Below are 16,419 nucleotides of genomic sequence, written 5' to 3' on the forward strand. Positions count from 1 at the left end.
TTAATCTTGTGACTATCTGAATAATATTGTTCAAACTTTTCTGTTGGCAGTGGCTCTGCTCAATGAGCTATGCTCTTGCTAGTGTTTTTTGAGACAGGAGCTGTGCTGAACTCTCCTACCTACCTCCAGTGCATAGGATCAGGATTCCAGATGAGGAACACATTCTGTATTTATAGAATCACCTATTCATTGTAGGCAGATGACCAGTCTGTAAAACGCCTGACCCAATTCTCACCCAATTTTTGAAAAATGAGCACCATCCTATTATTTTTGCTAGTCTCATGTATACTGCCCCCTGTTCTGTGCCGTGTACCCCATCACACTGTTCCTGTCCTGCTTCTTTTTTCTTGCTACCTTCCAGAGCCACTTTGAAGGATCCCACTTCTTATATCCTTTAACAACCTACTCTCCCAACTTTTGCAAAGATAGGATGCATTTTGAGTACAGTTGTGGATTGAGAGGAACTTTTTGGAATATTCAGCATGATCTCCCTATCGTGTCATGAGAGAATGTATGAAGATAGATGGGAGATGTAAGGAACAGATAGTGGGGCCTCTCTCAGCTATCCAGGACTACATCTAAAAACAAAGTACTTATTTCTTCCCCTCCTGCACTGAGCACAGTGTTGGCTCATAAGAAGTGCTAAGTACAAGTTTTGTTCTCTTACTAATTTTTTTTTTTTTTTCAATTTCAGTATGGGGAGTAGAACATGGAAGAGTAATTACCCCGTATCCTTGAAGGCATGGTCAGCATGATAAAAAAAAAATTATTGCAAAAATTATTTTAGCCTGAGAATCTGCTTTTCGGTTGAGATAGTAGAGTAGATGAGAACTGAGTTTGGGCCCAGGCTGCCTACGTTAAATATTAGCCCTCTCACTTACAGTGGTGTGACCTCTTGCCAGTTAACAATTTCTAACCCACATTTTCTGTACTGTTGAATTGGAAATAATGATGGTATATACCTCATGGTGTCATTGTGGGGATTAGATGAATTAATCCATATAAAAACTCTAGTATAATACCTGGCACACAATAAGCACTATATAAATACAGAGAGTGTCAAAAAAATGTATACATTTTAAGAAAGGAAAACTGTATTAAAATTGTAATGCTCAATATATACAATAACAAAAGATTAATACAAGTCACATTTGACTTCAGTTACTTCAGTTACAAGAGGTGCTCAAAGTGGTTACCATCAGCGTCCAGACACTTCTGATTATGGTGAACTACTGCTTGAGCAATGTTGACCAAAGTGTCCCCTTGTATACATTTTTTGGCACCCCTGGTATTTATTATCTGATTGAGTCTTCTGCCCTATTTGAGAAACTGTATTATTAATTGTGGGCTATATTTGGGAGCCTTAATTTTCAATACTCTCATTTTAACTAGAATGAATGTGCCTGAAGTTAAATTTAACCCCACATCATTATTCTTTGATCTAATTGGTCTTATTATTAACACACATTCACCATTCAAGGAATACCTACTATGAATATATACCTAAGTACCTGTTAATGATACTACATGTAGTATCTAAAATTTCTTGCCTCGTCATATAGTTGCAAAAGGATCAATGTGTGTGAAATCTCATGTCTCCTAAGTTTCGAGAATGAGTTTTCAACTTGCATCTTCTTGGCTAGGAACTTTGTGCAACAACCTCCAACTCGATGATTGCTTTCCTTATTACTTCATCTAACTGACCTAGAATACTTTACACAAAGCTGGCTGGTAGAAAAAGAACATGAAAAATATATAATGCCATGAGAGTTCTTTTCTGACGTTAGCTCTGTTTTTATTTCAGCAAGGTAACAGCATCATTTGTCTTTCCAATCACAGGCGGCTCCATTACTCATGAGGCCTATTATTTTCTTAAGAGTTATACCAACCTGCTTCCAGACATCCATCATTACATCTTTGCATCCTCTATATTTAGTGGCACAATGCAAAGGTTCCATATTAGAAGAAATCTTTAGTCACAAACTGTTCATAAGGAATACCAGTCATAAATGTTAAATGTCATTCTTTTTTTTTCAATATACCTAAGGTGTTCCTTATGTCAGTCAGTGAGTGCAGCTAGCAATGGTTCCTCAAAATTTTTCTTCACTTTTCAAAGCTTTCATTACCTTTATAAAAAAATTATCTTCGTATACAAGTAATGTTTGATTTGCTCAATCGTAATCTTTCTATATCTTATCTCTAAAGGAAAATGTTAAGAACTTTGCCTCTGTAATACTTTCTCTCCTCCTAGGAGCTTTTGAGGTCTAGATGAAATATGCAGTCTCTTTTCTGAAATAGCTGACTCTTTCTTGGCTTGAACTACTTGATTTAAAATAATGGTGGGGGGTGGGAGATGAGGGTAAGAGGGATCAAATATATGGTGATGGAAGGAGAACTGACTCTGGGTGGTGAACACACAATGGGATTTATAGATGATGTAATACAGAATTGTACACCTGAAATCTATGTAATTTTACTAACAATTGTCACCCCAATAAATTAAAATAATAATAATAATAATAATAATAATAATAATAAAATAATGCTAAGTATTGTATTGTGTTATGGCCCTCTCCCCAAAATGTAATGCTTAAAAAACTCAGAAAACTCTTCCTGGAATTTTTAGGGACAAATGCCCTTACATCTTTTCTATTCCTCTAAAGCTCACTTTCGCAAATATTTCCATGTTAACTGACAACTACAAGTATTTAAATGTCTTAAGCCTGAGGTTTTAGAGCAGACATCTTTTTCTGACTTGAAAGTCCAGATGCAGCCCATCTTCACCCAACTAATTCAAAAAAGTAAAGCAATAGAAAACATATTTTTCCCATATTTTCTAAGGTAATAACATGTGACTACACATTTCTATAGTACATTGATCAAAGCCATACGAGAAGTGTCAAAAATAAACTGAAGCTACAACTTCTTCCCTGGAGGAGTTTTATAGGTACAATTCCTCTTAATAAAAAAATATGCTGATGGCTGAGTGGTAAAATGTTACATGTTCCCATTTAGGACCTCTTTGGATTCACTTGGCTTTAACCTAGAAATACCTTTAGGAAACCGATGAGTTAATAAATGCTCCTGTAACTCTCTATTAATTGGAATATTTGACTAAACAGACTCTCCCTTTTTCTTATCTGTAAGATTATAAGAGTTCTTAAATATGTTATTCACATTTTGTTGGTGAATGTTTAGGTATTATCTTTGATTTGTTTATAATACAGGGACCTCCTGGAGCACAAGGAATGCAACAGACTCTTGGTGAATATTATAAGGTATGGCTTCTTTTTTCACATGTTTTATACATAGAGATATTGTGTGATCATATTTTTGAAAAAAGAACTTATTAATTCCTAACTGCTCAGACTTTGAAACATGATCATGTGTTCTTAACATCTTTCCATGCTGAAATGTTTCAAAAAAGTATTTTGCTCACTATCTTTTTACAAAACCAAGACATTATCTTTGTAAAAAAAATTTACTTCAAAGTTTTCAAAACTTTGTGCAAAAAATTAATGCAAAAGTCATGTTTCACCACTGATAATGTCATGTACCTAGTTTCTCTGTGGGTAGAAAGAGATGATTTTCTACTCTACTTTGAAGCTCTGGGTAGCACAATAGGTAATAGATTTCATATAAAAATCAATAGGTGCTACACTAAAATTTCAAGCAAATATTTATATACACAAGTCAAAACTGGGGGGTCCCCACCTTTCATGAGGGAGCCACTTTTAACTTCCCCAAATTTTTAAAATTATAATTAAGATGGATGGAATCCTGACATGGAAGTGTCTGAGTGGCAAAAGGCAACCTAGTTTTGCTTCCTATTCTCCAAGGAAGCACACAGAGGGAGAAAAATGAGTGCTGGCAGTGAAGTAAGCCTCAGAGACCTCAGTGACTGTTGATTGACTCATCATTCAAAAACAAATATTTGGGGTCTGATCACTAGGTGTGAAGTATTCTGTCCATGGACTAGGGTGTCTTATATAAACAGTAGCTTATCATTGATATGGTACCAGTGAGTAATTATGCTACTGCACAGAAATAAACTCAGAGACACCCCTCTTTATGTCTTTCCGCTACGGTCTTGCTTTCCCTTACTATAAATTCCTGACCACCGCTAATCCTCTTTGTTTAGAAATCCCAGAGACTCTACGTGCTAGCAGAGGCCTTAAAGATAGCAGATGCTCAGAAAAGTGGTTATTAAATGACAAGCTAATTAATTTTAAAAATCCCAATTCTTCGTTCATCAGATTAAGTTCAACATAAAGACCTAGATCATTTGTGGTTGATGAATTTAAAGTGAAGAGTGTGGAAAGTTTGTCACACTTTCTAAGGAATCCTATCTTTAATTTTTCTCATTTACTTAGATTTTCTAGGGAATATTCTATTAGGAAGAATGTGTGGGATATAAGTAAACCATTTTCTAAATAGACCTATACAAGCTTTTTGAGCCCTAACATTAGGGCTTGGCACAAGTGGGGAAAAAAAGTATGTGAAGCATATCTAGAATTAATCGATAAAAATACAATGCTTTTCTGTAATGACATCTATGACAAAATAGAATTTATCATAAATGCTTCAAAGTAATGAGAATGAGTTGGCTCTGATGTCACAGTGTCAGCTAGAAAAGCTTAAAGAACACACTTTATGATTTTCATCCTTGGTATAAAATTTAAGTCGCTACTCAGCTACTTAAATATTTGCTATCCCTTGCAAAACTTTTAAAGCTCATATCTTTCAGATCTCCCAACACAACTTGTATGTATAGTTCATCTTGCCGATGAGTCACTTTTCCCTTAAATGAAGATATATGGATCATTTATATTTTAGTCTAAAGTTGGAAATGTAGATTTTTAAACTTTAAGGTTATATTTCAAAAAAAACAAAAACAAAAAACGGGGGCTGACCAGAGCCGGCAAGTGGAGAGTCTTGCTAGTAGCAAACCAGTACTTTGAATTTAGCTATTGACTGAACTAAAGGAAATCCAGCTATCCTTATTGCCATTACAGGATAAGAGGACACCTAGTCCACATGTACTCAAAATGTGGCTTTAGAGAAGGAGCATAATTTGATTTAAAAAAAAAGACAGACTAGCTTTTCTTCCCAACTTGGCATCAGAAGGCTTTAGACCCATATGGGAATTAATGGAAGGTAATTTCCCAAGCACTTTACTCTGTTTCCTTCTGCAAGTAGTTAGAGCTGTCACATTGAAGCTCCACCAAGATGGATAGTGGGGGCGGGGCCCACCTTCCCAGTACCTACACTGACCAATGTTTCTGGATGGTAGGTAACCAACTTCTCCTCCCCCTCAGCTTCACAAAGGAAAGGGCCAAATGTACCATGAAGAGCAGAGATGCATGTTTTCACTTGGCAGTGTCTCCACCCATCCGCATCCCCATCTGTTTTTGGATATTGATGTTGTTTGTTTCATTTTGCAATTCATTGCATTCCTGATGGTCTGGCTGTAGCAAATGAGCACAAAGGAAAGGTGGAGGCAGGCAGAGATAAACTTTTCTGGAGATTAAATAATGGACCATGTATTGAGATATAAAAAGTGACATTCCAAGGTTAAAATAATCTTCCCTTTTAAATTGGCATTGATTTATGTAATGTCTGCACTAGAGTCCTGGACGTCAGCTCCTAAGCTTGAAGCAGTTCCAGCAGTTGTGCAGCCTGCTGAAGCGGCTACCCATGGTAGGAGGAGGTGCAGACTACTCATACACATCGCCTCCCTTCTCAACTAAAAGCCCACGGTTCATCTCTAATCCCAGAAATCCTCAAAGGCAGAGGAACTGCCCTTTGGCCCCTGTACAAGTGTTGATTTTTTTTCCCCTACAATTTTCCGTATGTTATCAGAAGGAGAAGCTCAGGCCTAAAACACCCTCTCCCCTGGTGGCACAAATCAAAAAGCAAATAGAGAAGGGGAAAAAAAAAAAAAAGAAGTGAGAAACGAAGAGAGAGACTAAGTAAGGTCCAGAAGATTATCTGAGTGTGTTTATGTGTATTTTTGCATGCCCACTTGGGGATGCAAAGAACAAAAGGTAGAAGATTTTCCTCTCCATCACAAAAATAATTTGCAAAACAGCTGTCCCATTCTGCAAGATTGTTTGCAAAGAAGCAGCAATGTTGAGTATATTCTTCCCCTTAAGGAAAATCTGCTTACTAACCAGCAAACTGCTCTTCATTGTCTCCAGCTCTGGGGATTTTAATAAAAATTTGATAGGCTCTGTCAACTGCTAAAGCCATCAGATCCAGAGACCCTTACAACATTCTAGATGGGAGGAAAAAGTGTTATCTGTGGAGGCCAAGTACTGGCGGATTTTACATTTGATACTGTTTTTAAAGATACACATCGAAAATGCATAATTGTGTTATATCACCACACTCGATAAACTTTGCAGAGAATCAGTATCAGCTGTTAGAGATTGTTCCTCCCGGCAACCAATTCTAAGTGTTCATTTCTCCAACTTGTTGATCCAAAAAAATAAAACCATTGCAAGCAAAATAATCTATTTTTCCTTTCAACTATCAAGTCCTAGTTTCATTTTAATATTCGCAGACTAGAAAAGATAGAAAGCCTTTCTCCAAAATCAAATATTCAATGTCTTTCCAAGTTGTGAGTTAAACCCAATGATGGCAAGGACATGAAGGCTTCCTTGGAGACACTTCAAGGCAACCCCCTGGGCCTGGAAGATTTAGAAATAAAGTTTAAGTCCTAACTTCCTGTCTCTCACTATACCCCAGGGTCCCCTAGCTTTGGGGAACATCATGGATTTAGGCAGACATGGATTTTTGGAACTTAATTTTATTACAGAGAACCCTGAAACTTGCCTGGGCCCTCCCCCTCTCCTCCAACGTCCACCACACTTGGATCTGGTGTAATGTTTTCCTGCAAATAACTGAAAGGTTAGACTTAGAGCCAGTTTTAGGTCTTATCTTTAAGAGACCACGGCCTTCTTAGGCCACATATTCTATTTTAACTTGCTAGGACAACTGTAACAAAATATCACACACTCAGTGGCTTAAACACCAGAAATGTATTGTGCCACAGTTCCGGAGGCTGGAAGTCCAAGATGAAAATGTCAGCATGGTCCTGCTCTCTGTAGGTCCAAGGCAGGGATATATTCCAGGCCTCCCTCCTGGCTTTTGGGAGTTCCTTGTCTTGGAGCAGGATAATTCCAGTCTTCATATGGCATCCTCCTGGTGTGCATGTCTCTGTGTTCAAAGCTTGATTTTATAAGGACACAGTCATATTGAATTAGGGGTCTACCCTTCTCTAGTATGATTGCATCTTAACGAATTACATATGCAAAGAACTTATTTCTAAATAAGGTCACATTCTGAAGTACTGGGGGTTAAGACTTCAGCATGTGAATTATAGGGGAGGGACACAATAATCCATAATAGAAAATCTGTTCTTTGTTTGTTTGTTTTTTCACGTTTAATGTTCCTTCATGCTTAGGATTTTACAGCAAGTTCCCCTATGCCTAAGCAACTGCAAGATTTTCCCCCTCAGTGGTACATGGTACCTTTAAGTAAATTACTAAACATACATGAACATAGATTAGAACTATGATGCTTATCTAGCAATGAGAAAAAAATTGTGGAATAATTTAAGGAAGCACAATGAAATTTACAATTAAATGGTAACATTTCAAAATATATTCTTTATCCACTAGCACAACAATCAAAATACATTGCTCTACTAATCAGTGTTATTTTGCTCATGATAAGCCAGGTCTTGTGTTAAGCAAGCACTTTACATGTAAATTCTCATTTTATTCTTTTGATAACTTTATCTGAGGTAGCTATGATTATCTGCATTTAACATAGAAAATAACTGAGGTACATAAGTCTTAAATCTGCAGTCATGGTTTTGTTCCTAGTAAGTAGAAAAACTGAGTCTTAAAATTCAATCCAAATTACTTAATTCTACGCTTTATTCTTTGCTGAATTTTTTCAAGCCCATGGTCAAAGTCCTCATGCATTTATCTTCGTTTATCTTGAACAATCAAAATTTAAGTTGACAATTTTGCAGGATGGTTTTAGGATATATATGGTAGACTCACCACCCACTCTTTAGATAACCAGGAGCAGCACTTAAAGCTCTACATCACCAAACCTGGAGATAATAATAATAGAAATATCAGGTGGTTACCTAAGTTGTCTAAGTATTTTCACAAAATGTTTTGATGGTTAATAGAATCTTTTGGTTTACCTTATAGCTCGGCCCACATAACAATGAGGCTGCTTTCAAAATGTGTGCAAAATTAGGCTATTTTTAGAGAGCACATTCTTTTAATAAAGTAGATAATGCCTAGTTTATTCTGTGAGGTAAAGTTGTTATATAAAGATAATGATAGCTAGTTTCATTGAATAGGACTTTTCGTGGTATAGTGCCTATGAAGTCTTTAAATGACTATGGGTTTCCTGGTCTTTAAGTATGTTAACATTTCCCTAACCCCTAACTGATCAGTAAAACTGACGGAAAAGTGACAATTACAGAATTCTTTGCCTTTCCCTTGGGTGGCATTCTTTTCACTTTATTCTAGAAGAGTCAATTTTTCTCTAATTACAGAGATAATGGAAGACTAACTGAGATTTTAGGTAATCAGACATTAAATCCACCCTTTTCTATGCCAAGGTGCTTTGAAATAATAAAGGTGCTGACCTATACCCATGAAGAGGATATCAAACACTAATCTCATGCCAGTACAAGAGTAAAAAATATCCCATAAGAGAAGCAAAAGGATTTATACAAATAAACCTCAACTACCCCATCTCTGTATTTCAAAAGATAAACTTTGAGTTTGGTTGTGCAATCACAGAGAAAAGGAATTTCTGAGCAAAACTGCTTCCTACTGACTATTCCTATTTTTGTCTTTGCATTTGCATGTGGTTTTTGATGGCTGGATTGCATGGGCAAGAATTTTCTAGTTGGCAACTGTCAAAAAGCATGGTGAAATCAAGTTTTGCTATAAAATATGGAATTCTCAGGAATACGGCAAATTCTAAATCAATATATAAAAATAAATCAATTTTGAAATGTTGACAGGCAGTAAACACATGAGAAAGACATTTTCAACCAGATGGTATGGTATTAGGTTGGTACAAAAGTAATTGTGGTTTTCGCAATTATTTTTAACCTTTTAAACCACAATTACTTTTGCACCAACCTAATATATTCTGATAGAACAATTTTGTTCAAAGAGATTTTTATCCATGAGAATCATGATGCAAAATTTATTGTCCTAAATTTTTCTTAGTAAACAGGGTTTTTAATGACCCCATGTCCTGGGAGGAGAATCATGTCCTTAGTCTCTTTTATTATATTGAGCCACAGGAAATTGCTGTTATTGACTCTTTAGGGCCTACAAAAATGGCCATCTCCTATGGTTCAACCTATACATGCCCAGGTATATTCCCTTGTTTCCAAAGAATACCCTTTGCAGGACAATTGAATAGCTCCAGTCTTCCCGCTTGCCTGACTATGTGTTCCAAAGTTCCATTCACCATTTCACACAGAGAACAAAGGACATCTTCTGACATCCCAGAATTCTTGAAATGGGCAGTCCCATTCGCAGCCCCCACACCACAACCCTACCACTTTACCAGAAACTTTTAAATAAAAACATTCAAAACTATATAGCTATTATATCTACTCAAAAGGCTTATAAGAACCCATTAAAAAAACATGGCACCAAGGTATAAAATGACCTAGTAAAGTTAGAATACATCTGAGGCAGGTTTTAGAAACACAAAAACTATGCCTAATTGTTTAAGTAGAATCAAGTAATTGTCTGGTGCAATTAGTTTGGAGAAAGTAGAGAGGAGAACCTCACATATCAATGAATTAAATGCTACTGAATCTACCTTGAGCATTGTTAGCCTAAGAGTGGAGAATACCTATAAAGGCCGCTGAGGATCCTTGATTAGATGGATTTCATACCTCACTTTCTTTCTGATCATTTATAGCTCAGGATTTTGAGAATACAATTTTTGTTGTCAATTTAGACATCTCAGATCAAAGTTAAGTAGGAAAAAAGAGAGAATGTCTGTTACAATACCAATAATAACAGCAGTTATAAAGTATGTATTTTTAGTTGGAGCAGCATGAATAAAATAGAAGGCACATTTAAAATATTAAACTATAGCAACAGCGACCTGAGTAGATACCTTTGTGCATTTTTATTGTTTATCCATTTCTGTACTTTTAATTTTTTCTACCAACATACGTATTTTTAATTAAAAAGAAAAAGTACAATGGGAAAAATACATAAATTAAAATTATTGGCTTATTTATTCAACAAATATTTATCGAATCCTTCCTATATGTTAGGTACTGCTCAAGGCATGGGGTGAGCATTTAATTCCAGCTCATCGTGGAGCTTGCATTCTAGTGCACCAGGTGCAAAGACAAGACAAACACAAAAATAAAAATGTTAGTAAGCATTTTTGAAACAAGAATATAATGTCCAATGAGAAAGTATTGAGAAGGGAATCTGTCTGGGAGACCCATAGGAGGCTTCCATGAATGGCATTTTATAATAGTTGAAACCTGAGGGGTGAGTACTTGCTAGCCAGACAAAGAGGTGAAGACAGGTAGTGATCTAAAGGGTGAAATGGGAAGGCTCTTCACCCAACTGAGAAGCTGAGAGAAGGTCATTACATCTGGAGCTTCTGAGGGAGAAGAATGGCCAAGATGATGCTGGAGAGGGAAATGAGTTCAGCTCATGCAGGATTTTGATGGCTTCGTTAGAAGTAAGGAAGTCAGAATGCCTTTTAAAGATATCGCTCTGACTTTATTTAGAGAATGTATACGAGAATGTGTGGGTAGAAAGAATGGATCATAGAGGGTCAATTAGAAAGCTATTGTAATGATGCTGGCAAGACATGAGGTGGCCTTCTCGGAGTGAAGGTGGGTAGCGTGAAGAGAAGACATTTTGGAGAGAGAGGCAATCTAGGCTGATCATACTGGGGGAATAAGGAGGGAGCAGTGTTGAGAACGACACCCGGATTAAAGGAAGAGTTCTGTGAAAAAGAGAGGATGAATTCAGATTTTCTTTCTTTCCTTGATTTTTTTTTCAATTGTAAAATGAAATTACCACTCATTTTAATCGGTCAAACTGCAGACTTACCCTAGGAAGAAGTTAGTTATCAGTCTCCTGCTTCTGATCTAATGAATGTTAACAGTATGACATAATTCTCTCACCTTTTTCTCTCAGTAGTGTGTATTTGTTGTATTTTTTAATTCAGTTTTGAACTTGCTGGATATGAATTTCTTCTAGAATTTACAAGTGAATACAATACATCAAATAGAAAATTACATATTTATATATGTCAAAACTCAGAAGGCAGATGTATGCTGGGTTTATAAATTTGTCTGTTTTTGTATGGGAGTGGATACTTAAACCATGGGGGTAGATAAGAGTGCCTGGGAGAAAATGCTCAGTCACAAAAGAAGAGAGCCTACACAGAGTCTCGAGGAAGTCCTACCTTTACCAGTTAGATGAGGAAAGAGGAATGAGAAAGAGAGGTCAGAGAGACAGGAAGAAACCAGGAGGGTGAGGTATCATACAAGTAAAGACGGTGGCAAGTGTAGCCAAGAGGTCAGCTAACAGAATGTCCATTATACTGAGCAACAAAGATATCATTAATAACATTAGAAAGTCGTATCTGTGGAATAGTTGGAGACCAGGTGAGGTTGCCAGGCATTCATTTGGAGTAGTGACAATTTCCTGTGGAGCTGTGAGATTTCTCCAGAAGCATCTCCAGGGAGTAAGTCACAGACAAGATAAGATAGTGTGTCTAAAGTTGGAGTTTTTCAGGAATATTTAACAGAAGGTGAAAAAGGCAAAAATGATTAAAACAGTATCCATAAGAAGCCATTACAGAACTATTATCTGACCATTAATATTTTTAAAGTAGAGACAGTATGTATTAAAAATAAATGAACATTTTGTATTTTTATTTGTTTTATGTTTATCTAGGGAAACCTTGGTGAACAGGGAACTGGTGGCCCAAAAGGAGAGAAGGTAATCTGATTTTCAAAGTGAATACAAACATCCAGGGTTTTACACCAATTCACACATTCACATGTCAGGGGCAGTCCACTGCCACATGGGGGTCCCATCCATAGGGAGTCTGTCGAGCCAGCATTGGGCACCATCTCCACCTGCCTCCTGATGGGGCAGCAGGATTGGAGTCTGCTCCTCAGTGAAGACTGCTGAGTAGCAGTTCGCTACAAGAAAGGGTAACAGGATACACTGTAATAGGGTAAATAAAATTAGGAAATAAGCCTCAATTTATAATTAAATATTTCATGTATTCATGTAGGAGGCAAAAACAATATGAAGACCTCTTTGACAAAATGCTTCAGGCTCACGCTCACTGTTTTTGTGTCTTCTTAAATGCCCACACATAAGCTGTTGTGGGAGTGTTTTATTTTGTTGTTGTTTTTTGGTGGGGTTTTATAATGTACAGCCATGGTTGAACCAATAATTATTTTAAAACAGTTTCAAAATTAAACTGCTGATGAATTTCCCATGCATTCTCATCATCATTCACAGGTTTAATTATATTTGCTGTGAAGGTGGCAAATTCACTTGCCCACTTAAAAAGATGTTTCACTTCTGTTTGATTCTGAATTTGTGGTGACTTTGGATTCAGTGTGAACATGCCATTGTCAGGAACAAAACAATGCACGTTAAATCTACAGGCAGAGATGAGTAGGTTTGAAAGTACTCTGAGGGAGTATGGCCTGTGAGTGCTACCTTCATTCATTCATGCAGTAAACATTTTCTTGATTGAGGGCAGGATATTTCAACATGAATCCAAGAAAATATGACTTCTGTGCCTTATAAATCAGTGCAGCCAATCTAGTCAAAAGATCATACATCCATCACCAGAAAATTCTGCTAAAAGACAGTCTCAACAGAAAGTGGGAGCTTCTTATGGATTGACCATTGAAAATGAAATTTTCTGCAAAAAAAAGAAATAAAACCTTGACATTCTTAAGAAGACATCCAAACATATTTATTATACAGTAATAATAACTCACGTGTATATCTTGGATTGCACTGCTAGCACATTAGCATTATTCCCTGTAAACAAATAGCGTACAGAATTCCTATACCACCGTAATGAACAAATTATATTTGAAGCAATTACTACTGGACACCTGCAAGCTAAGAGGGAAAAAAAGCAAAAGAAAGCCACAGAGCTTGTCACATAGGACAGCTGAGCAAAGAAGAGAGTTGTGGCACTTTTAAAGTATTTAAATGATGATTCATTTCATGAAACAAAACAGCTGGCTTCGGTTTTGCTATGTTCATTAGGGAACATATGTTACTTAGAAATTCTTAAGACCTCAATGATGAGAAATTTGATTCTGTAAAACAGGTGTATTTCAAACTCTAAGGACCTTTTGTGTTGCTCAAAATCTTTTCTAATTGCTTCAGAATCTTAAGTGGAATTAGAAAAGCCAGTGGCATATCTGTTCCTCCTCCCACCCAGAGAAATAAACTAGAAGAATCTGCAGGGAACCTGATATGGTAAATGTACGATGTGAAAGGATATGTAAGAATTCTAATTAACAGGAGAAAGACTCTACCAATAAATAATGCATAAAATAAACTAAAAAACATAAGCATAGCACTTGATGGAAGAGTGAAATTACTTCTACCTATACACATCCACTTAGTATCAGTTCTGAATCAACGAACTAGTTGGTTTTGTTTTTGCTTTTTTTTTTTTTTTTTCAATTATAATGCTATTCATGGGTCACTCTAGTGAGAATTTAAAGCTTCCTCAAGCTGTTCTCACAGATTTATTTGCACCTGTGGTGGACCCAGTGGTTCTGAACCCTGGCTGCACCTTGGAATCACCCAGAGGGCTTTTAGAAAACACCAATACTCTGGCCCTATTCCTAGAGACTCTGATTTGGGGCAGAGCCCATACTGTTGGTTGATTGCAGGGGGGGGCGGGGGGGGGTTCGTATTGCTATCATTAAAAAGTGCTTCTGTTGATTCTAATAGGAAATCAGGGTTGAGAACCATTGAATTGTGCCATTAAGTTGATTATGCCATTAATAACTATGTCTCCTAGGGCAAATCCCTTTATCTGAGTATCAGTTTCCTCATTGGTAAAATGGGCATAATTGTATCTACACAAAGTTGATGGAAGGATTAAAATCAAATGAAATGAAATGAACATACCCAAAAGCACAATACCTGACACATAGTAAGCTCCCACTAAAGATTTGGTCCTTTCTTTTCATCTGCTCGAACTTTCTTTCCTCTCATGAGTTCTCATTTATCTCTTTTTGATATTAATAGTTATTACCATCCTTAACACCTGGTCTTGCTCATCTTTGCATTTCCCACCATAATTTTAACAGAAAAGGGACTCAATTTATGTTGTAGAATAAAAGATTTAAACAAAAGTACAATTTCAACACATAAATGACTTAGTGTTGTATAATATTTCACTTCTCAATGTGCTGACTGGCAAAACAGAATCACAAAACCAGCCTACAATTTGGAACCCAACATTACATTACAATGATACATCAGAACAAACACAAAAGTAGAATCTACACACAAATCCCTCCTGGTTTAGCAGCCACATCCTGTAGCAAGAGCAGTAAGATACAGGGAGAAACACTAAGGAACACGAGTGGCTATTAACGGTAAATGGCAAACAAGACCAGCCTAACCAGTACTGAAATGATGGTCTCTGCTCTGTAGCTTGCCTGAGACTGACAGAATGTGGTGAAGGAATAATGGATTTGCAAGTTGGTTGAGGAGAACTGCTTCTTTATAGAGACAGTGGAATAAAGAGACAGACTATTTAAGGACTCCTGATAAATTAGCAGGGGACTTTTGGGCCTGACTATCAGAGAGAAAAGATAAAGCCACAAAAGCACCAAGTTTTTCAAATAGCACACGAAGTGCCAAATTAAAGGACAGCCTTTCCTGAAGCTAAATAAATTCATCATTTGTCTTTCAACTCATATCTATAGTGATAAATCACTGAACATCCATTTTAAATATGAAAAACAACTCCACGTGCGTTTAAGTTCAGGTATGAAACCCTTCTGTTTGCAGGATTTTATATGAGGGAATTGATCCCTAAAGTTTCCTCTAAGCTCAACTATTCCCAAGTACCGCTCAGAGAGATAGATCAAAGCCTCTGTTGGGTCCTTCATCTACATTCCAATGGAGACCTATTTACAGCAATTCAATGAATATGAGCTATGAATAGAATTACTCTTCCTCCGTGCACATCTCCCCCTTCCCTTTTGGTATTGGGCAGATGTGATTTTTATAGTAATTTCTCCACACCTTCTCTGAATTCTGCTTTTCTTTTTTGCAGATCAGTCTACCTACTAGGCGTATTTTTCCTTCACATCTCTGCACACACCAGCTAGGTAATAGGAAGGTCAAACTGTACACCCTCATGATCATATGACGCCTGCTGTTTATTTCCTCTTTTAAACCAACAGCAATTGGTCCCTTAAATGTATCCACCAATTTCTCCCTCTTTTTACTTTGATAGAATTGATTATTGCTAGGAAAAAAAAATGCCTTCTCCTACAGTGTGGTAAATATAAGATTGATGGTATACTATATGTTTAGATACCAGAAGGAAAAATAATTATATTATTAAAGTCAAGATAAAATTTATGAAATATATTCCACATATCTAGAAAATTCCTTAATAAAAACATGATTTCGTCTATCCATTACATATGACAATCTCCCTCTTCCTCTAATAGAATAAAACCACAAATATTGATGTGAATAAAAATGTAGAAATAAGCCAACAATTTTAGGACTCTAATAAATTTGTACTTGAAGTACATTGGGTAGACTGTTGTTTGACGCTTCAAAATAAACAGGTAAACACATCCATACAAGGGGACAGGTAAAGAGATTTTCACTGTGGCCTTGTTTATAATAGAGAAAAGCTAGAGACCATCCAAATGCTCATCAGTGGAGCTGGGATAAACCCTGGTACATTAACATACATAAAGCTGTTCAATGCTTACAATGAATGAACTAGATCTGTATGTATCAATAGAAATGGATGTTAAAAACAATGTTGAGTGGGAAAAACAAGTCACAAAATGTTACATGCAAGATAAAGCTGTTTATGAAAATTTTTTAAATATTCAAAATAATATATTGTTTATGATTTCCCATATGCAGTAAAAGTATAAAAATGAATTAAAAATATGAAGTGCTAAATTCAAGAGAACATCTCCCTCTAGAATAGAAATAGAGAGGGAAAGATAGCAGATTTACTTGATTGTAAGTTTTCATTTTTTATTTTTTTAAATTTTGGATGCCTGGGACATGGAGGTTTGACATATTCAACTTTGTTTTCTATATTTATTTTTTTTGAAATAAA

General features: G+C 36.3%; 2 protein-coding genes across 2 annotated transcripts in view; both read left to right on the top strand.

The window, feature by feature from the left end:
- The window catches only part of COL19A1 (collagen type XIX alpha 1 chain), a 313,236-nt gene that overhangs the window by 223,045 nt on the left and 73,772 nt on the right, over window positions 1-16,419 (top strand). The window contains exons 17-18 of the mRNA XM_019749266.2: window positions 3,228-3,278; window positions 11,997-12,041. Coding sequence (XP_019604825.2) covers window positions 3,228-3,278; window positions 11,997-12,041 — 96 coding nt within the window. The remainder of the gene's footprint in view (window positions 1-3,227; window positions 3,279-11,996; window positions 12,042-16,419) is intronic.
- FAM135A (family with sequence similarity 135 member A) overlaps window positions 1-16,419 on the top strand; it is a 461,750-nt gene that overhangs the window by 91,040 nt on the left and 354,291 nt on the right. The gene's annotated exons all lie outside the window — the stretch shown is intronic.

Source organism: Rhinolophus sinicus, linkage group LG05 (assembly GCF_036562045.2).
Source record: "Rhinolophus sinicus isolate RSC01 linkage group LG05, ASM3656204v1, whole genome shotgun sequence".
NCBI classification, from domain to species: domain Eukaryota; kingdom Metazoa; phylum Chordata; class Mammalia; order Chiroptera; family Rhinolophidae; genus Rhinolophus; species Rhinolophus sinicus.